General features: G+C 60.0%; 3 protein-coding genes across 5 annotated transcripts; all 3 read right to left on the bottom strand.

Annotated features, from left to right (window-relative positions):
• Positions 1–347: 347 nt before the first annotated feature.
• Positions 348–1,428, bottom strand: PRR7 (proline rich 7, synaptic). Its single transcript, XM_042826423.1, has 2 exons — positions 1,005–1,428; positions 348–911 (listed from the first exon to the last, which is right to left on the bottom strand). The coding sequence occupies exons 1-2, from the start codon at positions 1,312–1,314 to the stop codon at positions 523–525; spliced, it is 699 nt and encodes a 232-aa protein (XP_042682357.1). The 5' UTR covers positions 1,315–1,428; the 3' UTR covers positions 348–522.
• Positions 1,429–5,731: 4,303 nt separating this feature from the next.
• On the bottom strand, positions 5,732–20,030 carry GRK6 (G protein-coupled receptor kinase 6). Of its 3 annotated transcripts, none has more exons than XM_042826421.1 (16): positions 19,936–20,030; positions 17,298–17,393; positions 14,814–14,926; positions 14,425–14,502; positions 14,084–14,184; positions 12,716–12,808; positions 12,341–12,404; positions 11,648–11,788; positions 10,868–11,058; positions 10,289–10,326; positions 10,076–10,165; positions 9,766–9,974; positions 9,365–9,502; positions 8,926–9,063; positions 8,590–8,724; positions 5,732–7,835 (listed from the first exon to the last, which is right to left on the bottom strand). In XM_042826421.1, exons 1-16 carry the CDS (start codon positions 19,985–19,987, stop codon positions 7,830–7,832), a joined length of 1,683 nt encoding a protein of 560 aa, XP_042682355.1. In that variant the 5' UTR covers positions 19,988–20,030; the 3' UTR covers positions 5,732–7,829. The 3 variants fall into 3 exon arrangements, with proteins under 3 accessions (XP_042682355.1, XP_042682354.1, XP_042682356.1); XM_042826420.1 differs by having other exon boundaries at positions 5,732–7,170; XM_042826422.1 differs by having other exon boundaries at positions 5,732–7,170; positions 10,868–11,012; positions 11,659–11,788.
• Positions 20,031–22,616: 2,586 nt separating this feature from the next.
• On the bottom strand, positions 22,617–23,654 carry LOC122164467 (alpha-2Da adrenergic receptor-like). The gene has a single exon (XM_042826532.1). The coding sequence runs from the start codon at positions 23,652–23,654 to the stop codon at positions 22,617–22,619; it is 1,038 nt and encodes a 345-aa protein (XP_042682466.1).
• Between the last annotated feature and the right edge of the window lie 18 nt (positions 23,655–23,672).

The following is a 23,672-nucleotide window of genomic DNA, read 5'->3' as shown; positions in this document are numbered from 1 at the left end:
TGTGGGGCCCCCTCCTCGCCAGGAGCCCCCGGTGCAGGGCTTGCCCCGTCCCCATTTCCTTCTCCTCGCTTCACCCCTCGCTTGGCCCCCCCTCCCCCCCCCCCCATACAGTATAACTGTTTTTTGGAAAGCACAAGTTCTGTAACGGCGGCGTGCTGATGTATGTTAATAAATAAAGCGACTCCCATAGGAGCTGCTGCCTGCCAGGGGGAAGGGGCTGGAGCAGGGATGTGGGGGGAGGTCCCTTCTGCCCTATGCGGCGATGGATCCGAGGCGAGCCGGATCCACAAACTTTTATTCTCAAACTGTAACAAACAAAATAAGAAACAGCAGAGTCTGAGCCCGGCTCCAAGCCCCCCCGGCCACGGGGGTGCCAGCAGGGGATGACAGGTGGGGGCGAGAGGGGGAACCAGCCCCTTCCGCGCTGGCGGCGATGGCCCGCGCCGGGGATGGGGTACCCATGGAGGGCAGCTGAGTGCCCCCATACCAGAGGGGGACCCTTGGGTAGCTGCAGCCCCTCCCTTAGACAGCCGTAGTCCTGCCGAACAGGGGCATGGAGACAGGGAGGTGCCACGGCCCCGGCTCGAAGGTGTCCCTGCTGCTGAGCTCCGAGTCCGTCCAGCTGGGGAACATGCGTGGGGAGCACTCTGCCTGCAGGTAGAGGTCCGGGCAGGCTGGCCCGGGGCTGGCTGAGCGGGGCAGGTGCAGCGCAGAGCCGTAGCCGGTGTCCAGGAAGAGGGGTTTATAGCTGGGGGGCTGCTCCTGCTTTTCCAGCCGCTCGTGGCTCAGGAAGGGCGCATTGATCTTGCGATAGAGCCCACGCGTGTCCATCAGCACCTCGCTGTAGGGTGGGGGGGGCTCGGCCATCAGCAGCGCCTCTTCGTAGCACGGTGGCTTCGACAGGTCCGACTCTGCCGGGCAAAGCCCCCCCTCGGCGTCAGCGTGGCCCCCGTACCGCCGTGCTCCCCACTGGGGGGGACGCGCGCTCCGCGGCCGCTCCTTACCGTGCCGGCAGCTCCAGGGCCTGGGGGGTGGGATGTGGGGGTGGTGGTGGTGGTGGTGGTGGTGGTGGGGCTCCAGGCGCAGGCGGTGGGGGACGGCCATGCCGGGGGGGCTGCCCCCATAGCCCTCGTAGTGCAGCGGCTCCAGCTCCAGCGCACGCAGGCTCTGCTCCCGCAGCCGCTCCTCCTGCTGCCGCTTGACGCGCCGCCGCAGGTAGCTGCAGAAGCAGCACAGCAGCACGATGAGCCCCCAGATGAGCCAGAAGCCGGCGAAGCAGGTGAGGAAGGTGTAGGTGCCCTGGGACATCACCATCTTTGCCGCCGGCCCGTGCGGGAGGCCCCCGCCTCTCCCTGCCCTCGGGCTTGGGGTCGGGGTGCTCAGGGTGGTGGTAGGGATGCGCTCAAGGCGGCTGATGGCCTCCCCATGCCGTGCCCACCGCCGTCTCCTCCTGGCCCGTGGGCAGCCGCCGTCAGGGCTCCGTCCTCGCCATGGGGCCGCGGGGCTGGGTCAGGTGTGGGGGCACGGGGATGGCGCGGTGCCCAGCCCAGCCACTGCCCATTGCTGGGAGGGGTCAATGCAGGGATGGGGTGGGGGGAAACCCTGCAATGAGACAGACACTCATGTGAGCATTCCCACGGTGACTCACTCCACAAGTGCAGCCGTGCCTGGCCCCACACACCCCCCTCACGTCTCCCCAGCATACACTCTGCCATGGCTGGGCACCTGGAGCAGGAGTCAGATGCCCTCGATGCCCTCAAGGCCACATGGCATCCTCACGTGCGCTGTGCCCCAAATACATGGCTACCCAGTGCTGACTGCCCTGCAGTGTCACAGCGCTTGCGGTGCCCATAGGGTGCCATGGGGAGCCCCAGGGAGGGGTGAGCAGCTGCATCACATGGCACATGGAAGCTCATGCACCACAGCCATTGGTGGCCTTGTGGCTGCAGGGGGCACATGACGGTGTTGGGGACATCTGGGTAGAGGTGGCACCGGGACTGTTGCCTCAGCGCAGCACTTGGCTCTAGGTAGGCTGACAGCTCGGTCACCTTCAGCTGAGTGCTGTGCCCAGGGGGGCTGCACACAGCAGCCAGCAGCACCCATGGGTGCTGGCAGACTGGCACGTAAGCACCCGTCAGGATTATTATTATCGCGGTGTGGGAGAAAACACAACGGGGGAGCGGAGAGATGCGCGAGTGCTGGAGCAGCAGCCGAGGACAGGGAGAGTACGGCGGTGCCACGTGCCTCTGCTCAGCAAAGGTTCCTCAGGCAGCACAGAGCACAGCCAATGTGCCCAGCGAAGGGACCACGGCGGGGACACTGTGTGCTGGGGAGCCGAGGGGAAGCGGGCAGAGCAGCTGGGCCAGAGCAGCTGGGCCAGAGGGCCGAGCCATGCCGGAAGGAAGGAGGGAAGGGGAACGGAGGGGCTGGGGAAACACACTCCATCCCTGTTCCGGGTGGTGGGGGCTGCTCCATTGCTCTGCCGCGGGGGCAGAGGCAGCGTTTTGCGAGAGCAGAGTCCCCTTCCTAGGCAAATGCGAGCTGGCGTCGCCGGCTAAGGGCAGCACGGTGCGGGCGCAGCTCGCTAGACCCGGCTGCAACAGAGCAGGCGGCGGTGGCAGGGCCAGGGACGGCGAGAGATGGCAGCTGCTAGGGACCGGGGGCGGATGCAGCGGGGAAGGCGGTGGGAAGGGAATGTCGGGGCCGGGGGTGTTCGGGGAACGGTGGTGCCGTGTGGTCTGGGGGTGCCGGGGACACCCACGCGGCTCCCTCGGCGCGGAGCGGGAGCGCCGGGCGGCGGGAGCGCGAACCGGGCCAGACCTGCCCCGTCCCCTTCTGACCTCGGCCGGGCCCACCTCGCCCCCTCTGACCTCGGCCTGAGCCCCGGTGCCCGGCTGCATCCCCGCGCGGTGCCTGCGGGGGGCGGGATGGGGACACCCGGCGGGGACCTCCCCGCTGCCGGTGCCGGGCGCGGCGGCCCCCTCCATCCTCCTCCTCCTCCTCCCCCCACCGGGTGCGCGCGTTTCCGCCGGGGCGGGGGCGCTTCCCTCCTCCTACGCTTCCCGATGCCGACGGCCCCGCGCGCGCCCGCCCCGGCCCCGCTCCCCTCCCCGCCGCGCAACAGGCGGGGGCGCCGCGCCCGCTCCCTCCGCGGCTCCCGTTACCGGCGGCGGCGCACGTGGCTCAAGCTGCGGGCGGCGACGGCTCCATAGGGCGGCGGGGGAGCGGGGGGTCCTGGTGCGCGCCGGGCGGGGGGGGCAGCCGCCGTCTCCCCGCGCAGCCTTTGTCTCCGGTGAGCGCTCCCGCGCCGCCGCCGCCGCCGCGCGCCGCCCCGCCCGGGCTCCCGCCCCGCCGCTCCGCCCCGCCCTCGGCTCGGGGAGGGACCCGGCAGCCGGCGGAGCCCCCCGCGCCTCCGCCCCGGGACCCGCGGCCATCGGCGGGGAGTGATTGGGACCAGACGGGAGGAGGGGGAAGGGGAGGGTGAACTGGCGCCCGGAGGGGATCCTGCCATGGGTGCCGGGAGCCCCGGCTGAGCCGCTCGACGCGGGTTGTGGCAGCCCTGTACCGTGGCAATGCCATCGTCCTGGGGTGGTGGCCGTGGGGGTCCGTGGGGTGCCGAGGGGTGACACCCAACCAAGCCCTCACATCCACGGTGACAGCCACGCAGGGACAGTGGCAGCACAGGGGCAGCCACCCCGGCCGTCCCCCCGCCGCTGCGTGACCCACGGTGGCCGATGGCGGCCTCTGTGCCGGGCGGAAGGTGCCGGCGTGGCTCCGGGGTCAGAAGTGGCACTGGGCGCTGAGGGCTCCGTGCCCCCTTTCCCCTCACTGCACCCGAGCACCGTCCCCCTGCTGTGGCCCTTTGCCCCCGGAGGGCTGTCACCAGCTGTTCCACGGCACGGCCAAGCCGTTGTCACAGCCACCCCAAGGAACGAGAGCTCTGCTATCACCGTGCCCGGGCACTGCCCGGTGCCGCGTGGCTCTGCTGGGAGCCCGGCAGCGTGGGCACAGGGCAGCGGCAGCGCCGGCACGAGGCCACGCGCCCTCCGGCTGCGCGAATCCGAGCACGACGTGGTGACACAACGCGGGGGTGCCCGCACGGGCCGTGACACCGCCGCCGCTTCCTCCCCGTGGGCGCCGCGCACTGAGCGCGCTGTCGTGCACGGCCCGGCCGGAAGGACATCCTCCTCCGTGCTGGCCGAGGGCCGAGCTGGGAACGACGGGCACAGCCGCCGTGCCAGGAGGGAGGCCGTTCTGGCGTCGTCCCGGCGGTCCCCATCGCTGCGGCCATCACTCACCTGGCTGGAACCCGGCTCCGGCGGCGGCTCTCACAGCGCGGCACGGCTCGGTGGATGCAGGGCAGCGCTGGGGGTGGGCGGTGGGGCTGGGAGGCTCCCCACGGGCACGAATAAGGCGAGGGGCGCGGCGGGCATCGTCAGACGAGGATGAGGATGGGTGGTGGGGATCGGGCGCCGGTTTTGCGTTGGGAGCCGGGCCCGCGGCCCCGCCAGCCCCGGGGCCGGGAGCTGCCTTCCCCACGGCGGCGGGAGGGTGGGGGGGAAGGCAGGCGGGGGAGCGCTCCCTGAGCCACATGGTGGGCTGGAGGAGGAGCCGTTGCCCAGGCAACAGCTGAGAGCATCCTTCACCCCTGAAAATCGTGCTCAGCGCTGCCTCCACCACCCCACGGCTCAGGGCAGGGCACTGGGCACCCTACAGCCCCTTGCCGGCCCCCGGTTTGCACGGGGTTCTGTTCCTTGGCTCTGGCTCGCTGAGCCGGGCCTTTTCCAGGGGCTGTGCAGCAGCAAGGGCATTGCACGATGCTCCCTGCCTGTGCGCACGTAGATGGGGGCAAGGGACCCCCAAGCACTGGGCTGAGGTGCTGCTGGTCAAGGCCGAGCACTTTTGTGGCTCTGTGGGATGTTCAGTAATGCTCACTGCTCCAGCCTTGGCCCAGAGTCACAGTGCCCACCAACAAACTGTGACCCCAGGACTTTGTGCCTGGGTGCTGCAGGCCAGACAGTGCCCACTGGCAGCAGCACCAGCCTTTCCCATGGGTGCAGCTCCCCCCACCCCTCGCCCTGCCTTCCTTTTTTCCAGAGCTGCAGAAATTTCCTGGATTTTACCCCAAGATGCCCCCTCTGAGTGTGAGAACTCCTCCTCGGCCCGCTCCCATGGCAACTGTTCCCTAGCTACCGATCCCTACTTGCTATTCTCATCCCTGCACAGCTGTGAGCGGCCACCCCGCGCTGCGCACGAGGCCACCACCAGCCCCGCTACCGGCACTGGGCTCCCAGCCCACCGCCTGCCTTACCCCACATGGCTCCAGCCAGGACACCCCCCCGCATCCCCTCCTGGCAGCTGTGCTGGCCCCAAGCCCTGGGTGTACCTCTGCAGGGTGTGGGGACCTTGGAGATGCTGTCCCCCCTGCCTAAGGGGGACAGCAAGCAGCACCTTGCTTCAGGCATAGTGGGGTCAGCTCTAGGGCTGCCCTGGGGACGTGTTCCAAAGGGGATGGCAGCACACACACTTGGACAACCAGTGGTGTGAGGCTTTGTGCCCACTGTGTGCCTTGTGGTGACCTGAACTACTCTGCAGAAGCCAGAGGACCATCTGCAGTCTCCACCATAAGCGAAGCTCTACCCGAAATGCAACAAGCCCAGTGCTTGCACTTCTGGCTCAGTCCACCTTGACCCAGCAGCAGCACAAGGCACAGCAAATCTTACACTTAACAAAAGGTTAAAAATGTAAATACTTTCAAACTTTAGTGCAAGGCAAGCAAATGATACCACAGGTCCAAGTTGGTGCTCAGCCCTGCCGTGAGGCCTGGCTCAGAACGAGCACAGGGCAGCAGCACACACACATACACACACATACACACACAAGACCAATTATTGCTAGGAACACAGCTGGGACACATATACACAGGACAGGACATGACATGGAGGACAGAGGCAGGAGAGCCAGGCTGAGCTCCCTGGGTCCACACAGGACCCCCGTGGAGGCTCAGGCCCCTGTAGCAACGCCCTGCCCTCAGGCACAGCTCTGCTGGCTCCTGCGGGCTGGCCCTGCTCCCACTATGACTCCCACAGGGTCATGGCCCTGGGCAAGGAAGTCTCTGTCACAGCTTTACACTCAAGAGCTCAGCCATCAAAACCGAGCCAGGACTGGGGCCTGCTTGTGTCCCAAGCAAGCCAGCCGAGCTGGTGGGGCTGTGCTGGGTCAACCCTGCAGTACACAGGGACAGGGCTTTCCCTTGGGTCCAGCTTCCGGCCAGGTGCTGGGGAAGTGGCCATGTCCTGCTGTGCTGCAGGCAGGCTGCCAGCAGGCTGAAGAGGCCAGGATCAGTGCCCAGGAGCTGGCAGCACGTGTGAGACAAGGCAGGAGAAAGCAGGCTCCGGCAGGCAGGGAAGCAGGGATGAGGCAGTGACGCTCTGCTGCCAGGATGCAAAGGGAGATGCTTTGGCATAGCATTCTCCTGTGCCTCAGGGCTGAGCAATGGACTCCTCTGGAGCCAGGGACGCCTCAGCAGGGCCAGAAAAGTCCAGGAAAGATGCTTTAGGCATCTCAAGGCACAGAAGGCCTCTGCCCAGGACTCCCTGGTACATAGCTGGGACTGTCACTCCCCCCATAGGAGGACATTTGTGCCTGTGACAGAGTGGGGGCAGTGCAGGCCCCCACCTATAGATTAAAAATTGACATGTGATATGTACAGACCGACATATATAAATATACACCAAACCTGCAGTGCCACTTCGACACCATGGAATGTGTCAACAGAGCTGCTCCAGCCCGGCCTTGGCCCACACCAGCACAATCCCTCCCTCCTGCCCTTGGCCCCAGAGGGGGGCGGCAGTCGGTGGGCAGCAGCAGCACCATCCCCAGCAGCACTCAGAAGCGTCCGGTTCTGTCCTGGGGACGATGGCTCACGCACAGCCAGAGGTGCCATGTGCTGCTGCCAGCGCTGGAGCCATCCTCACAGTCTTCAGAAAAAGACATGTAAAGTTGTAAACAAATCCACCTCGTGGGGCCACTGCTACCTTGTCCTTCAGGCTGGGCTGTTGTTCTTCGGGGCACCCGGAGAGGCAAGAGGGTCCCAGGAGTCGGAGAACAGACTGTGCTCTACAGCCGGGTGGGCTCTTCCTCACTGTCACTGCAGTTCCCACAACAGTCCTGAAGTCATAGGGGCAACGAGGAGGGAGAGAGGAGCACAGCAAGCAGAGGGTAAGCACAGTCACACAACCTGGTCTACAGCTGCCCTCTGGCAGAGAAACAAAGCTGCACTTTGGGGCTCAGCTCCTAGCAGACATATTTGTGAGTGCATAGCTGACTGGCTCAGAAGCTGGGAGGAAGATGGGCTCCATAGACTACAGCCACCCAGGGAGACAGCTCAGTGCCAGCGCATACAATCTGCCTCACTCAGGACTCATCAGGTCACAGAAAGCAGCTGAAGCCCTCGGGAGGGAGCCTGAGCATGGGACAATGCCAAACTCTTCACAGTATCTCAACTCTTCTGTGTATCCAGGACATCCAAAGAGAAGAGAGAGGGGAACCCTGGCCTCCTCACAGCCCCCTGGGAGCAGAGCTCCCAGCTGCAGCACTACAGGGGCAGCTTTGGCTCAAGCTGAGGGTAAAGCTTCCTCCACAGTGGGGAAGGCTGCAAGAGCAGGGAGCAGGATTAGCGGCTCAGGGGGCAGTTAGAACAACAAACAGCTTATGCTCTGCTGGGGGAAAGGGTTAGGCACCGAAGGACAACACTCCTCTTTCCCAGATCTTGCCATGTCCGTGGGCCACCAGGTATTTCCCTGAGCAGAGCAGCCAGGAGAGACTGCTCACCTCTGGAAAGAGAAAACGTGGCAAATCACAGCTCAACCCCTGCATGAGGCAGCCCATCTTTGGGCAGGTCTTGCCTGCCCACGGAAGAGCTGTGTCTCCCAGCAAGCACAACAGTTAAGCACAAATGGGAACTCAACGGGGAAGTCAGAGTCAGCACCGGGTGACTGGGAGTGGGTCCAGAGCAGGCTGGAGCCAGCCATGCTCGAGTGCCACAGCTGCTAGCAGCTGTTGAGGCAGCAGCCCAGAATTTGCCAGTCCTGGAAAGAAGGCAAATACTGTTTGGCTCAGTGGAGACATACAGGCAGGCAAGCCCACAGCAGATGCATGTTTCTGCTCTCCTCATCCCTAGAAAGCATTGCTCTCTCTGTCTGCTCAAGGCCTAGGAGAAATGTTCCAGAGACTCCAGGAGCACACACAGACCACAGCAAGATGAAGGTCTTCTTCAGGGATGGTATTATTCATGTAGGAAGGGAGAAGACTTGCTATTTTAGTACTGTCAGCACCTTCACTCTCCGTGCAACTGCAGCGTGTTTAGCCAGGACACTCCATACCAGCCCCCTCAACATGCAGCAGTGTGAATCAGCCAGGCAAGGGTAGGCTCCTTGCAGCTCTGCATGGGACTTCCTGAGAGCCCTGGGATTCAACCCAGCATGGGGGCACATATCTGCTGCCCCTACATGCCCACCTTCCTGACAGTTCTGCATCAGTGAGAAAGGGCTCAGGGCTGTGCAAGAAATACCGGGCAAGCACTCATACCTGTCTGCTGAAGAAGCGTTGGAGTAACCCTTTCTTGGGCTGTGGTGAAGGCTGCCCTTTCCAGTCCAGGTCTGGGGGCACCGTGCCATCTGTGCTAAACACATTCAGCTCCTTGAAGCAGTCTGTCTCTATCATCTGAAAGAGGGCAAAACATGGCTGCAGCAACTGCGATGCAAAGCCTGTCACCGACGGCCCAGCAGAGCGCAAGGGCAGCAGCGACAGCAGAGTTCTTGCTGCTTCCCCTGCAGGATGCTGCACCCAGCTACAGTGAGCACAAGCAGGGGCAAAGACCTGTCCTGTAAAAAAGGATTGGTGTACGTGCTAGTTCCCACCCACCTCATTCTGCCAAGGAATGGGCACACTTCCAGTAGCAAACTTCTGGTAGAAGTCATTGTCCGTGGGCTCCAGCTCCACTCCTTTCACCGTGGAGAACTGCTCGATGTCCAGAACATCCTTGCAGTAGATGGCCTGGGGCTAAACAGCACAAACATTGCTCTAATGCCAGGCTGCACAATGATAACACCCACTGAAACGACATGGATACTGGCCAAGCGTGAACCCCTTCTACCTGCCTGCCTGAGCTGTGTTCTGCCACACAGTGAGCACTGGTCAGACCCACTTGTGACCAGCAGCCCACCCTCAGGTGAATGGCCAGAGCAGCAGCCCCAGAAATAAGAGCGATGGACCCCATCTCCTCAGGTGAGCCAGTGCAGGGCTCCTTCTTCCCTTGAGAGCATCAGTGACTGAAGAGGTCAGGAGGTGGACAGGCACTTACATCTGGCTTGAAGGGTGGATCCAGCATGCCTGCTTCCAGCCTCCGGAAGTTGAGGTGTTTGAAGAGAGGGTGCTCCTTCACCTCCCTAGCCCCAGCTCCTCGGCAGCCCAGGCGCTCCAGAGGGTCTTTGCACAGGAGCTGTAACATAAGGAAATCGGTGTTCCAGGCAGAGCAGTTCAGGCAGGAGCAGCCCTGAGGTCGGTGGACTCCTGCAGTGCGTCTCCAGGAACGGCACGTGCTCACAAGGCATCCGTGAGTGAGGAATTTAGGCACTCTGGACTCTCCTGTTACCACTGTCAGAGCAAGGGAGCCTCATTCCCACCCATGCCTCTACAGGGAGCGGTCCTGACGTTCGGCTGCTGTGTGCAAAGGGCTGGTAGGGGACAGGGTTGCACTCGTACCATGGTGCAGAGGGAGCGGGCACAGGGCGAGAACTTCTCTGAGTACTCCTCCTGCACATCCTTCACCAACCGCTCCACCTCCTCCCGCTTGATCTTCTTCTTGCGCTGCTGGAAGGGGGACTGCCCCTCGATCATCTCATACACCAGGCAGCCCAGTGCCCACCAGTCTGGGCTGAACGTGTAGCGCTCATTCTTCACCACCTCTGGAGCTGTGCAGAAGCAGGAAAATGCGAGGTCAGGGAGAGCACAGCGCAGTGCAGCACAGTACAGTCAGAAGCTACTTTGTAATTAAACCAGGATCGCTTCTTACCCATGTAGCCAACTGTTCCCACACGCCCCTTGATTGTTTGGCCCTCAGGCACGTGCACAGCCAGCCCCAGATCCGAGATACGAATGTGACCTGTGCAGAGAAGGGCACAAGTTAGCAAATCAAAGTCATGAGATAATATTTTAAGCTGCCAAGAATTTGGAGCAACTCTGATTCAAGCATAGGAAGGGAAAAGGACCTGGGCTCTGCACTCACCATGGTCATCCAGTAATATGTTCTCAGGCTTCAGATCCCTAGGAAGGAAGAAGCTTGATCAAGAAGGAGCCCATTATGAAAGCAAAGGACACGGGGATCAGTGACATCTCAAGAAGTCACAGGTAAACAGCAGAGGGATGCAAAGCCCTGCTGTAGGTAGCCCTCAACCTGGAATTAGCCCTGAAAGACCCCCCTTCAGCCCTCCACCAGGAGGCACTGAGTCTACATCTACTTCCTTCTCTTCAGGTGCACAACTCCAGATAAGGCAGGCCATGCAAGAGAGGAGCAGAGTGTCAATACTGGTTGTGAAGTTGAGCACCCAAGTGCATTCTCTGAGGCAATCACAAGCACTCGCATCCTGTTAGTGATCTTTCACCAGCACAAGGCAGCCAGGCTGTGCCTTTCTGCATCTCCTGTGAGATCAGCTTTCCGTTCCTGATCTCCTCTCACCCAGCTCTATGCTGCTTTCAAGCGCAAGCTTATTTTCTTGAGCAGATGGTCCCAGCTGTGACAGTAAGGGCAGCAGGAACATTCTTGCTCCTGCAGCCAGTGCCCCTGCTGCAGCCAGGCAGCACGCACCTGTACACGATCCTCTCCTGGTGCAAGTCCTCGAGGCCACAGCAGATCTCAGCAGCATAGAAAGCTGCCCGGGGCTCCTCGAAGCCAGCCTCTCCCATGTGGTAGATATGGAACTTGAGGTCCCCTCCATTCATGAGGGTCAGCACTAGGCAGAGAGCATCTTTAGTTTCATATGCATAGGCTAAGCTCACCTGCAATTCAGGGCAGAAAGGCTGTTAGAAGACACAGCTGGAAGAGGGAGACACCCACACTCTGATGGGTACTGTCACCCAAAAAGCCAGGATATGGGCAGCAATAGGATGGGCTTCTGTAGAGCAGACAGTGGATTTTCAAACCCAGGGAGGATCTGGAAGTGCCCAGTAGCCCCTGTACACCCCCAGCTTTCCTCAGACAGGAAGGATGCTAATCTCTCTGAGCCAGAACCACTCCCCTCTAGGGGCAAGCAGCACCCAGCAGCAACCCTGGGGCACCATCTGATGAATCCTTCATACTGGGAAGTTTCAGACAGTCCACACCTCTGCATAGCCAGGGAGAGAGCTATCCACCACACAGCATAGGGCTAGGCTTCTGCCCATTTGGCAGACTGGAGGCATTCAGGTCATTTTGTGGAGGCAGTGGAAGGTCCTGCCAGATCCCAGCCTTGTGACAGGGACCCTGCTCCATAGGCAGGGCGTGCTCCTGCCTTTCCACACAGTGTGAGGAGCACAGAAGAGCCAGGCCAGCTGACTGTGGGAAGAATCAACCACTGCAGCAAAGTGAGAGCAATTCCTATGTACTTACTACAAACCTACTGTTCACTTTTTCCAGGATCTGTTTCTCATTGAGGGCCATGGCTTCTCCCTTCCGCTTTTTGATCCGTTTCTTCTCCAGTTTCTTGCAGGCATACATCTTCCCTGTGGCACGCACTTGGCAGGCACAAACCTGGAGTGGGAGACAAGGCTCAGCACCTTCCCACTGCTGTTTCCAGTGGGAGTCTAGGTTCTGCTCTTGAAGTGAGGCACAGAAAGGTGAAGATTGTCCTGGTTTCAGCCCCATCCTGAAGTGAGCAAGGACCACAAAGACACAGGGAACAGCAACATCTCAAGGTGCCACAGGAGCAGGCTGGTGCCTGCAAAAACAGAAGGCCACACTAGAAACAGAAAGAAGCCTGAAAGAGCAGCAGTTTTCGGGACTGCAGTTTCCCCTGTCAAGAGACTGGGGAGAAAATTATTCTCATCCCAGGCACCAAAAGTACATGCTGCCTACTCTGTGCAACCACCTTCTGCATCTCCCATGTCTGCAAGATGGGAGCTCTTGTCTATCATAAGGGAGCTGAGATACTGCAATGCCCAAAGAACAGCAGTGTCCGGCACAGAACATAGATGAACATCTCAGAAAAATCCCACAGCCGGTAGCACCTGCCTCCCAGTGCTGCAGCAGCTTACAGCACCCCACCTGCCCACCCCAAATACAGAGGAAATGCTGGCCACTCACCTCTCCAAAACCACCCTTGCCTAGCACGCGGTATTGGCGGAAAGTGTTTTTGGTCACCGGCTGCCTGTGGAGCAAAGGAAACTGTTGTGAGATGGAAACAGGAAAACAACAGGGGCTGAAACTCAAACCACCCCCACACCCCGGCCTGAGAGCCTGTGAGTCACTGTGAAACCCCTGCTTAAGAAGAACCTGCTTCCCTGCAAGCAAGCAAGGCTAGGGCAGCTGATAGAGGCTCCTTGTGCCAACAGGGGGCCCTGAAGGAAAGGAATTGCAAAGGCCAGGTCCTTGGCCCAGCAGCAAAGGAGCCCTAGGGACCCCTCAGGCAGCCCAAGTGCTGCGGGGTGCAGGTCTCCCAGCGATGCCAGAGGATGTTACCGTTCCAGCCATTTCCACTGCAGGAAGCGGTTGAAGTACAAGCTGTCGAGGTAGTCAGCAAAGGGAGCCACACTCAGGTAGTCGTGGATAAGCCTAGGAGAGAGCAGAGCCAGCAAGACAGCTGAGAGCGGCTCACAGCCACACAGCAGGAGGTGAGGAACCCCAGGAGCCCCGTGTCTTTGCCATCCCCTCACCCAGCACCGTGCTGCACTGAATCACCCACGCACCCTGCACGGCCCTGACCCTAAAGCCCACCCTCTGTGCTAAGTCTTGATCCAAAAGGAAGGTGCGTTGGAGGCACAACTGCGACGAAGGCAGCACCCTGGGACTGCCTTCTGCAGGACTGGCACTGATCATTGTGGCCTCTCAGCAGCAGCCATGGCTGTGGGACAAAGGGGGGCGATAGGACTCTTTGCAATTGCCCCTCACTGGGCAAATGCATGCACAAGGCTATAATCAGTTGCTGAAAGCTACTAGCAACATTCAGTACCAGGCACTGAGTTGTTCAGTTTCAGATGAATATCCAGCACAAAAGGCCACAGGGGATCCTGCTTGAGAGCTAACTGCCTCAGAGACTGGTGCCAAGGCTGCCCAGCGGAATAGAAAGCCTTAGACTTAGTGTCTAGACTGGAGACATGCATCAAGGCGAAGCGGATGGGCTCTTTCCCTTTCAGAGCCTGCCAAGGGAAGGCAGGGCCCAGCCTGGAGGCTCTGCATTCAGGCAAGGACACCAGTTACCACACACAGAGTTAACGTTCCCCAGAAGACTGCAGCAAACCCATTGCCACAGCCCTGCACTTGATTAGGCAATGTGCTGCTGCTACTGTTCACAGAGGGGTGGGGGCTGTAAGCCCAGTTTATCTAACAGCTTCCTCTTCTCACCCAGAGCCATGACCTCGGACACTGTTTCTGTGATGAGCTCAGGGAGCAGAAGTGACCTTAGATTGCTGTAGCAACAGCTACCATGATCTAGCCACAACAGCCACATCTGTGGTCAGCGGGAGAGGACAGCTGGCACTGAATCTGCTGCAGTCAGCTCTGCACGATGGGTGCCCACCAGATCCAGGCACAAAACTAGAAATAGCGTGGCCAGCCTCTGAGGCTTCCTTGGTATGGTATCTTCCCAAGTGGCAGCTCACACCCATGACAAACTGAGAGGAGTGACAAAGGTTTCCGCAGCAGCTTGGATTCCTGGAGCTGTGTTGCACGCTGCAAGCCCCAGAGTACCCTGGCCCCATCCCACACAGTCCCAGCCCTGGCATCAATCTCTGACGTCCTGGAGGAACGGAGTGGACAAGGTGAGCTGGCTGCAGCACCCAGCACTGTGCTGTGACACAGCTGCAGGATTGGCCCAGCCCTCCAACTCACTTAGTGGATTCTTTGAAGAGCTCCTTGGAAGGTTCCTGCTCCAGCCTCTCACAGCAGGCATCCACCAGCTGGGAGGGGACTTCAGGCACATGGTCCTCACTCTGGGGACAAAGGGACTGAGTCAGTGGGCAGCAGAGCCCAAGGGTCCTGTCAGGAAGGAGAAGCCACAGGAACAGCACACAGGTGCTCATCTGCTTCAGAACAACTGGAAAAAGCAGCACAGGCACTTGCGAGGTGGACTTTACCCTCACGATCCTGTCCAGCACTGCAGCAGGACACGGGTAATGACAACTGTCAGCTGTTCTACTACTGCAGGCAGCACACACAGCCCTCTCACTCACCTTTGGCTTCAAGTACTTTTCAATCAGGTGCTGCCCGCATTCCTTCCGCTTCTCATCTGGAGCTACTTCGTACCCAGCCTGCAAAAAGCAAACATGGTCAGGGACAGGCCCAGCTGGGAACCAGGCCGGGCTACCAGGCAACAGCTGCACAGCAGCAACACCCTGCCCAGGTACCACAACACTGCGCCTTCCTGGAGAACCAGATCTCTGGCAAACACCTCCCTAAGCAAAGGCCCAGCCCTATCTCAGAGAAAATGCAACTCACAGGAAAACTTCCTTGCCCACAAGTAGCTGGCAATAGCTTGAACACCCAGAGCCAACTGAACCGTGCCCAGGATGCCAAGAACACCCCTGCCTTCTCAGGGAAGCCTGACAGGCTTTGCTCTTACCACAGCATCCAGGAACTTGACGCAGCGTGACAGCTCAGGCCGTGTCTCACAGAACTGCCGAAACAGCATGCGCCCGATGGGCTGCTTCTCACACAGGCTGTGGTAGTCCCGCTCTGCAAATGGGGAGATCACACACTGTCAGCCTTCCTCCCGGCCCCAAGCAGCAGTGATGAGGCCTCTGGCTGCTCAGGGGCTCCATGGCTCCCAGGAGACAGAAATGCACCCAGCTGGGACAAGAAGCCACAGGCTGAGCTTTTATGACCCTCTATGGAAGGTTTTCCCTAGCAGATGTTTGAACTGCTCTTCCATACAGTACCCCATCTTGTTTTAAGCAAGGGATCTCAGTATCTCCTGCTTGGCTAGAGGCTCTCTTCTTTATCCTCTCTCCATGGTGATCAGATACATAACTTTCCCTGGGCACTGTGGAACGCACTGAGCTTGTTTGGAGGCAGAACTCCCAGGCTGAGGGCTGCTCCGATGACTCTCACAAATCACTCTGCTTCACAAAGCCTGCTGAAAGCAGCGGCGCCAATGTGGGGGGAACCATTTCCAGCCATGTCCCGTTAATGCTGCACAGCACCATCACACATCCCTGCTCCATGGAACAGCCACCTCTTTGCAGTCGAGTCCCACTGCCCCCGTGGAACTTGGTATCCCCCAATGATTCCTCCTACCCATCTCCCCACAGTCTTCTGAACCAGGCACACACACCTCTGACTATCCAAAGCACTTCCAGTTCCATGCTTCACCCTGCCCTGGGCTCTTGGTGCTCCTTGGTGCTGATGGCTTCCCCCCACCATGCGGCAGCTTCTCCTGAGGAAGCTATGGCTTCCTGGTGGTGCACAAGCATGGAGGGGCTACGATTCTGCTTGTGTTCCCCCCCCCTCCCACCTCCGCTGCTGTGGGGGCTGCTTCACCATCCCGGCTGCCCCAGCTGGTTTACTCATTTGCAGGGGAAGGAATTCCCCACTGCTGTAGAGGATGGGAGCTTGCTGCCAGCAAGACTGGGGGCTTTTGGTCACCTTGCTGCTGCCTAGGCACACATCAGGTTGCTCTCTGTAGTCACGGCACACAGTCCCAATTCTGCAGCAGCACCACCACACTGGTGATCCTGCCCAGCCTCTGCAACAGGAAGTGAACACACCTCTATCTGGCTGCCAGGGGACAACAAAGCCACCAGAGCACAGGGACTGGGGATGTCTCTCCTGGAGGGAAACCAAACAAGGCAGCCACCACCTGCGAGAGCGCTGCCCTCATGGCTCTGCAAGGGGAACTGGGCATCACTGGTGAGAGCACAGGCTGGGAGGCGCCTCCACAGCATCACGGGACAGCGGGGCAATGGAGATGGACAAACCACCAGCATTCAGTACCAGCAAATGGGCAGCACAACAAAAATGAACATCAATGCTAGAAAACAGATCATGACACCTACAGAAGGGTGGCTGTGCAGAACACAGCCCATGTCAGAAACACCTCAGTGCTCAAGGCCCGCTACAGTGAGGCAGCATGTCCAGTATCAAGGCTGCAGTTTCCAGCTGACTGCAGTGACCGTGGACAGAGCCACAAAGGTGGTGCCCAACATGAAGCAGCTGAACTGGGTGTTGTGGGCTTGGAAGTTATAATCTGGATGATGGAGGTTGTTATTTCAAGTGCCATGGTCCTGTGTACCTTCAAATGGAACCACTTTGAGTGACTACTAGGACCTTGTACCAGGACCTGGAACACCTGCGCAGTGCAGAACTGGGGACTGGAGCTGCAGACACATCCCAAACCCAGTCAGCCTGGCGACACCGGCTCTGAAACAAAGTCAACACTGCCACTCTCCAGCTGGCAGATGAATATGGAGCAACAACTTAAACAAGCTCTCCCCCTCCCAGAAAGCAGATCACTCCCACCTTCCAAGTCAACTCCTCAAACAATCTTATACAATGTCAGGACCAAACCTGCTGCACAAACATTAAAATCATGAAGAGTACAAAGTGCAGGATTAAAATCACAGACCTAGCCCTACTCAGCTGTACAACTCTCATCCATACTGCACAGCAAGAACCCAATTCTGCTCAAGTAAAGTCGCTGCTTTAATTTTAGAAGCTGAGATCTGCAGCGTAAGGCTGAACATCAGCCAAGAAAACAGGAAGATGTTAGCAGGACCTTTGTAATTTATGCAAAGGCACTCCTGTGCAATGCTCACAGCAGCAGGCAGGTTTGTTTGTGCAGAGAAGGACACATATCTCTACTGAATCTTCTCACCATCTAGAAGGCTTGGGGGTACATCAACAGCAAGTGCCACACAGCTGTGACTTACCTGCCCACTGTTCCTTCCCCGCACTCTAAATTGCGTTGGCCAAATCCTTGGCCAGGATTTGTGCCCTATTACCCGTCTCTGGCCCTCCCACGGCTCACCTGCATTCAGATCTCCTGTGATCTGACAGGTCGCAGCCACACAGCTGCCCCCCAGCCCAACGCCAGAGCCCTGCTGCTCACCAAGGGCTTGTCGAAGGTCCTCGCAGAGGCTGATGTGTGGGAACTGCAGCATCTGGCGCCATTTCTTACTCTTGCCTTTCCGGTTTCCGCCACCACCTGCAGGGCACACAGATTCGGCAGGATGAGTTACGGCAGGATGAGTTACGAGTGAGGGACGTCCGACTGCAGATGAATCTTGTTGCACCGGGAGCCCGGGCAGCACCAAGAGGTATTGCTGCCTCCCAGCCAGAAGGACAGGAACGCTGGAGCCTCAGCTGACTGCCAGAGGAAATGGAAGGACCGACTGCTCCGGCTGCTCAAAAGGCAGAACAAAGCAATGACAGTAAGGTCTTTCCTCTGGACATTTCAGTCATATTTAAGATGGGAAAATCACGGCAGAGGGAGGAGTGCCTGCAGCCACAGGTTGCTCTGTGCCTTGGCTCCCAGGCCCTTTTGAGGCCAAACTGTGCTTGGTGTGAAGCTCTTCGCTGCCGGTTTCTTTCTGTAGTTAAGATTCATGCCACCTACTCATTCCAGACTGATTGCTTACTGCAGGGAGGGGCTCTCAGAGAAAGGACACGAAGCTGGGAGACAGGAATTCCTGCTCTAATCCCAGCTCCACAGAGAACTCACTGCATTGCCCCAGGCTCATCACTTCAGTTTCCCACCTGTGAAGTGGGGACACTCCCACTGTTCTGCAGAGATAAGCCAGCCTCAGAAAAGCAAGATCCAACAATTAGATATTATTCCATCTTCAGGTGCTGGAGTAAATGCCCAGTGCTGTAGAAAAGGGTGGGAAAACTCTAGATAGACCAAAAAATTTACATCATAGCAAACACTAAGTACTGGAATACTTGCATGCCTGATTGCTCAGATCAGCCAACCTCTAGGGATTGTGCTCCTCCTGCTCAGTGCCAACAAACACAAAAACTCCCCCCTGACTCTGGAAATGCGTTAAACCTCACTGCTGAGTCGGGCCAAAGGCACAGCGCTCTGAAATCCGTGAAGAACACCATTTTTCAGCTCTTGAGAAACAGTTTCATAATGCTTTCCTCCACCGCAGATGTGATTCGGTCCTCAGATGTTCCCTGTACCCACGCTCCGGGTTTCCAGCACCTACACTACAGGCATGTAAGTGGGCTGGGCTGGGATGCGACAGGATGGCTGCAGCCGTGAGCCTTGGCACCGCTGGGTGGCTGTGCTGCATCTGCCCCCCGTGGCAGCTGGGCCGCACGACTGTACAAACTCAGGAAGGAAGTGACTCAAGGGTAAGCAGGGGTGGAAGAAACCAGCAGCGCCGACACCTTGTCAGCCACAACTCCCAGTCACAAACAAGGACAGGGACAATCGTAGGTGAGAGCACAGGAGTGTAGGCACTCTCACAAGCATGTAGGAGAAGGCAGAGTTATGCCCCATGACACACTGAAGATGCAGCTTGTGCTCCCCTGCAGGTAACGCAGCAAACAGCTCAGTGGGGACCTGCATCCCCATGCAGCTCTGTCCCAGCAGCACACAGCAACCTTCATTTAGAGGACAGGGCAAGAGAGAGGCAGGCCTGACCCAGAGCTTGTCACATTTCTGAGGCTGGTCACATCCCATCTGCCACAAGCCAGCAGACAAAGGGAACAAGAGGGGAAAGATCCTTCCAAGAGAAATCACCATCCTGTTGTGCCCACTGCTGTCCACACCCTGATGGCACACACTGAGCACAGGCGTGTGCATGGGCCTTATTGCACCGAGTGCTCTCCATCAAAGCAGAGAGGAGCACCTCAAAGCAGGGCAGCAGCTGTGCCACACCTCTCACACAGCCCCACACTCCACTTCAGCCACAGCACTGCAGAGGCTGTGCTCCCGGCTGCTCCGTGTCAAGAGGAGTTTCACGTCCTGAAGTTGCGAGTGCTGCTCTTTGGTTTTGTCTGGGTTTGACTTCAGCTAAACCACAATGGCAACGGTTGGATTTCCCACTCACTGCTCGACAGCCTCCACGCCTGAACGAAGCCTGATTTCCAAGCAGTTCAGAACTGCCTCTGCCCAGGGAAATTTAATTTCAATGCTCTTTGCTCCCACAAATCTAATCTCCAAAGCCCTCTAACTGGATTTCAGTGAGCCCCTCGGGCTCAGAAACTACTCGGCCCGGCCAGTCGCACAGCGCGGCCCTTCCACAGCCGCAGAGGGGCCGTGCTTCCCCACCACCCCACGCAATCTAATGAACCTCCCTGCGGAGCCAGACCCAGGCAGCCGTGGACGGAGCTCCCGGTTCTCTCTCAGCTACTCGAGGCGTCCCGGATCGGCTCAGCTCCACGTCCCTCCAGCATCAGCTGCGCTTCGCCCCGCTCCACGCGCTGCACTGACGGAGGGCCGCGGGCACGCGGCTCAGCCCTGCGCGGGTACAAGCGGTCGCAGCGCGACGTGCCGGCCCGAAGTGAACTTTTTTACCTCTTTGCCCCCCGGGAGGAGGGATACGGGCAGGAGACGGGCAGCAGCCGCGGCTGCAGGGCAGCTTCTCTCAGAGGCGCAGTGCGGCCGTCCCACCGCGGCTCTGGGCCGTCCCGGCGCGGCGGCAGGCCTCGACCCCACGCCCCGGGACGGAGCGCGGCCCTCCCGGCCCCGGGCCTGCCACCCCACCTCGGCCGCCTCCCACTGCTCAGGAATCGCTCACCTTCTCGGGCCTTGAGCAGCACGGTGTTGGCGACGATGTTCTCCAGCTCCATGGGCCCGGGCGGCGCCGCCACCTCCCGCGCGGCTCCGCGCCGCTCCCCTCCGCTCCGCTCGAGCCCCGCCGCCGCCGCCGCCCCCCCGCTGCCGCCGCCGCAGCTACGCCCCGCCCCCCACGGCCCAACCCACCAATGCCTGCCCATGCTCCTCCCGCGCCGCGCTCCCATTGGTTCAGATCCCCCCAAGGAAGCCTCGCCCACTCCGCTGCGCCCCTGCCCGAGGAGGGCGGAGGTGTGAGGGGGCGGACCGGAGAGAGAGAAGAGCGCGTCATGCGGCGGCCATTGGCGGAGCGCTATCCGGGGCTGGGAGCGGGCGATGATTGGAGGCGCAGGTGTCAGTCAGAGAAGTGCACGGCAGAGCCGGGCAAGGATTGGGCAAGCTGTAACTGCGCCCACCACATTAGGGTCCCGCCTACTACGGCCTCTGATTGGGTTGTAGAGCTGCCACTCCGCGGCGGACTGGGCCATGATAGGAGCGTAGCTTAGGGGTGGGGTCAAGAGGCTGCTTATAGGGCAGTGCTGAGGTGGGGCTCGGGACAGATGGTGGTGCTGGTAATTGGCGTTGATGTGCTGCGTATAGTGGTGGCTCATTCTGTTCACTCAAAGGTCTGTTCTCGCTGCCCTTCCATTAGCTGTGGGCTCTGAGTGAATGTAGGCTGCCTTACGGCAGGCTGCTGTACGCTCCGCTCACCGACGAGTCACTGTGGGGCAGTCACTGAGCGCTCGCGGTGCTCCGCGTTTCTGTGCTTCCCCCCAGCAGAGCACTGTATGGCAGCTTTCCTGCAGCCTGCGCTCTGGGGGCTGGCCCAGGCCGCCCTGCCGGCGAGCAGGAAGGAACCGGTTCCTGTTCTCATTATCTCTCCCGATAATAAGGCATTATTGCGAGCGCTTGTTGCCTGTGCGATTTGTAATGGCTGTGGTCTGCTGCATCCTCCAGCATCTGCTGGGGATCAGATGTTGCATCATTGGTTATGTCTCCACAGCAATAACGAGGAGCTCCGGTGTCAGTCCCCGCGTCAGCTCACACAGAGCTTCCCCCTTTCAAAGCTCTTCTGCTTTTAAAAGTGACATATGCTTAACCCGAGCCTCAGATGCAACAGCTCTGTATGCGTGTGTTTGCATATGGGTCCCGTAGGTAGCAGCTCTCTTTCCTCAATGGCGTTTTGCATCAGGGCAGGCACAGATATCCTGCTGCTGGTGGAGCTGGGGCTCTGCTTTGGGCTCTGCAGAGGAGCTGAGGCTGCAGGAGAGCTCTGCAAACCCACGCTTCTTGCAGCACAGAGCAACCGTTCAAACTAATCTGGACAAATGTGAGAAACAGCCTGAAAATACAGGATGCAATTCAGCTCTGGCAAGCACAAGTAATACGTGGAGGCAGGGATAATCTGTGCTCGCAGGGGATCACCCTTCCAGCAGTGCTGCTCAGCAGCTGAGCGGCAATAAGGGTGATGCTGCTGGGGTTTAAAGTGACTTTGTGAACGCTGAATGGAAGGGGACAGAGCAACCCATCCAGGGTGTCACAGTGGGTTACGAAACATCGCTCCCCAGCTGAACCAGCTATGCCCCCATCACGTTCATGGGTATTTTTAGATGCAAAGTGCTGTTTAATTGTGCAAAGGCTGAAGGCTGGCTGCGGGAGGGAAGCAGGCGGTGCCGATAGGGCAGCTCCTTCCGCGGCAGGGCCAGTGCTGGGCCTGTCCCACAGCATCCCCACGGGGAGCGGGGCCACGCCGTGCCCTGACTGGGGCCGTGCATCCCTCGCTGCACCCCAGGGCTGGCCCTGGGCCGGCGTTCCTTGGGCTCCGGCTCCCAGGCGCCGGTGGCTGTTTTTAGCCAAGCAAAAGTTTAATGTTTTGAGATTTTCTATTTTGAGCTGTGAAGCTGGAAAAGCCGAGCCTCCTCTGACCCCTGCGTGTCTGTGTGGAGCAGTGGGGCTGGCCTGCCCTGCCCAGCACTGGGGCTATGGTTGCCCTCGGTCTTCACCCTACAGTTGCCCCCTGCCCCCTCGTGCCCTGTGTTTCCGTGTGGAAACATCTACACTCTCTCAGGACAGAACAACCTCTCCTCTTGAAGCCCCAAGCAGGCTAGGTGGCATCCGTGGTACTCCTGCAGCATGGCATAGATTATGCTGGGGGGCTTGGCCGGAGAGCCCCAGCAAAGGCACTGGGCTGTGCTGTGGCGCTGCACGGCGCAGGAGCTCAGTCCAGTGGCCACAAGGTTACTATCTGGGGCTTTGGTCCTGCAGCAGCTGCAGGGCTTGTCACTGTGCTTTGTGCCAGAAGTTACTCACGTGGATGCAGGGGAACTGGCATTTGCTCGGTCTCCAGCAAATCCAGCCAGGGTGAGGTGGCACAGGTTGCTGGTACTCAATGAAGGTGCCACCCACTGAGAAGTCACCCATGGCTGCCAGAGACAGTGGGGATAGATGGGGTGACCTGGGAGAGGAGCAGAGCTGAGTGCTCCTGGGATGCAGACACCAGCCCTGGGCGTGCAGTTCTGCCTTTTTTTATTCACCGCCCTGCAAAACCCTGCGTTTCTGGAAGTACCTTGAGTTCAGACCCCAGCAGCACAGCCCTCCATCCCCCATCTCTGTCACAGCGCAGTGGGGTGGCCGCCCCGGGGGTCCCTAGGAGCCGTGCCGGACCAGGGCAGCCAGGAGTCTGCGGAACGCAGCGCGGAAATCCCTGTTGAAGACAGTGTAGATGATGGGGTTGAGGCTGCTGTTGCAGTACCCGATCCAGAAGAAGAAGCTGAAGAGGGGCTTGGAGACGCGGCACCCCTCCCCACACACAGCCTCCAGGCTGTAGGTGAAGAAGAAGGGGAACCAGCAGAGCACGAAGGCCCCCATCACCACGGCCAGCACGATGGTGAAGCGCCGCTCCCGCACCCGCAGTAAGCGCCGCCGGCACAGCGACACGCTCTGGTGCTGGCTCCGGTGCCGCCGGGTCGGTGCTGCAGCCCATGACGCCCTCCTGTTGGCATCCCCAGGGCACGGGGCCGAGCCGCGGCGGGCGGCGAGCACAGCGGCACTCCGACGCATGGTGAGGCGGTAGATGCGGCAGTAGACGGTGACCATGACGAGGCACGGGGCGAAGAAGGAGGCGACGCAGGAGGCCAGCACGTACCACGTCTCGTCGATCAGCTCGCACTGCCGTGCCCGCGGCCGGGCCTTGAAGAGGGGTGGCAAGGCCACCAGGGCGGCCGCGGCCCACACCGCCCCAATCATCCCTTTCACGCGGCCGGGGCTGCGCCGCAGGTTGAGCCGTGCCGCCCGCGTGACGGCCCAGTAGCGGTCCAGGCTGATGGCACAGAGGTGCCCGATGGAGGCTGTGCACAGCAGCACATCCAGCGCCAGGTAGAGGCTGCACCACAAGCTGCCGAAGTACCAGTAGCCCATCACCTCTTTGGCTAATGAGAAGGGCAGGATGAGGACGGCCACCAGGATGTCCGCTGAAGCCAGGGACACCAGGAAGAGGTTCTGCGGGGCGCGCAGGGCCCGGCTAGTGGAGACGGCTGCCACTACCAGCGCGTTGCCCACCAGCGTGGCCAGCAGCACGGCCAGCACGGCCAGCAGGATGAGCCCGGTGGCCGCCGGCGAGTGTGGGGGGCTGCCGGCCTGGCTGCTGTTACTGGAGGCATTGGGTGGGGTGATGGCAGCCTCCATGCTGCACCGATCCCTCTG

This window comes from Centrocercus urophasianus, unplaced genomic scaffold (genome assembly GCF_019232065.1).
Source record: "Centrocercus urophasianus isolate 14NV4802_14NV808 unplaced genomic scaffold, USGS_Curo_1.0 seq_26, whole genome shotgun sequence".
NCBI classification, from domain to species: Eukaryota; Metazoa; Chordata; class Aves; order Galliformes; family Phasianidae; genus Centrocercus; species Centrocercus urophasianus.
This window is presented reverse-complemented; position numbering and strand designations above follow the sequence as displayed.

Excerpts from the sequence above, each read along its gene's own strand:
- GRK6 (XM_042826420.1), bottom strand. The coding sequence starts at position 19,987 with ATGGAGCTGGAGAACATCGTCGCCAACACCGTGCTGCTCAAGGCCCGA. Across the intron at positions 8,725-8,925 it reads CCATTCCTTGGCAGAATGAG|ATGATAGAGACAGACTGCTT; the intron begins GTGGGTGGGAAC and ends GCCCTCTTTCAG. Across the intron at positions 7,171-8,589 it reads AACGCTTCTTCAGCAGACAG|GACTGTTGTGGGAACTGCAG; the intron begins GTATGAGTGCTT and ends CTATGACTTCAG.
- LOC122164467 (XM_042826532.1), bottom strand. The coding sequence starts at position 23,654 with ATGGAGGCTGCCATCACCCCACCCAATGCCTCCAGTAACAGCAGCCAG.
- PRR7 (XM_042826423.1), bottom strand. The coding sequence starts at position 1,314 with ATGGTGATGTCCCAGGGCACCTACACCTTCCTCACCTGCTTCGCCGGC. Across the intron at positions 912-1,004 it reads GCCCTGGAGCTGCCGGCACG|AGTCGGACCTGTCGAAGCCA; the intron begins GTAAGGAGCGGC and ends TTTGCCCGGCAG.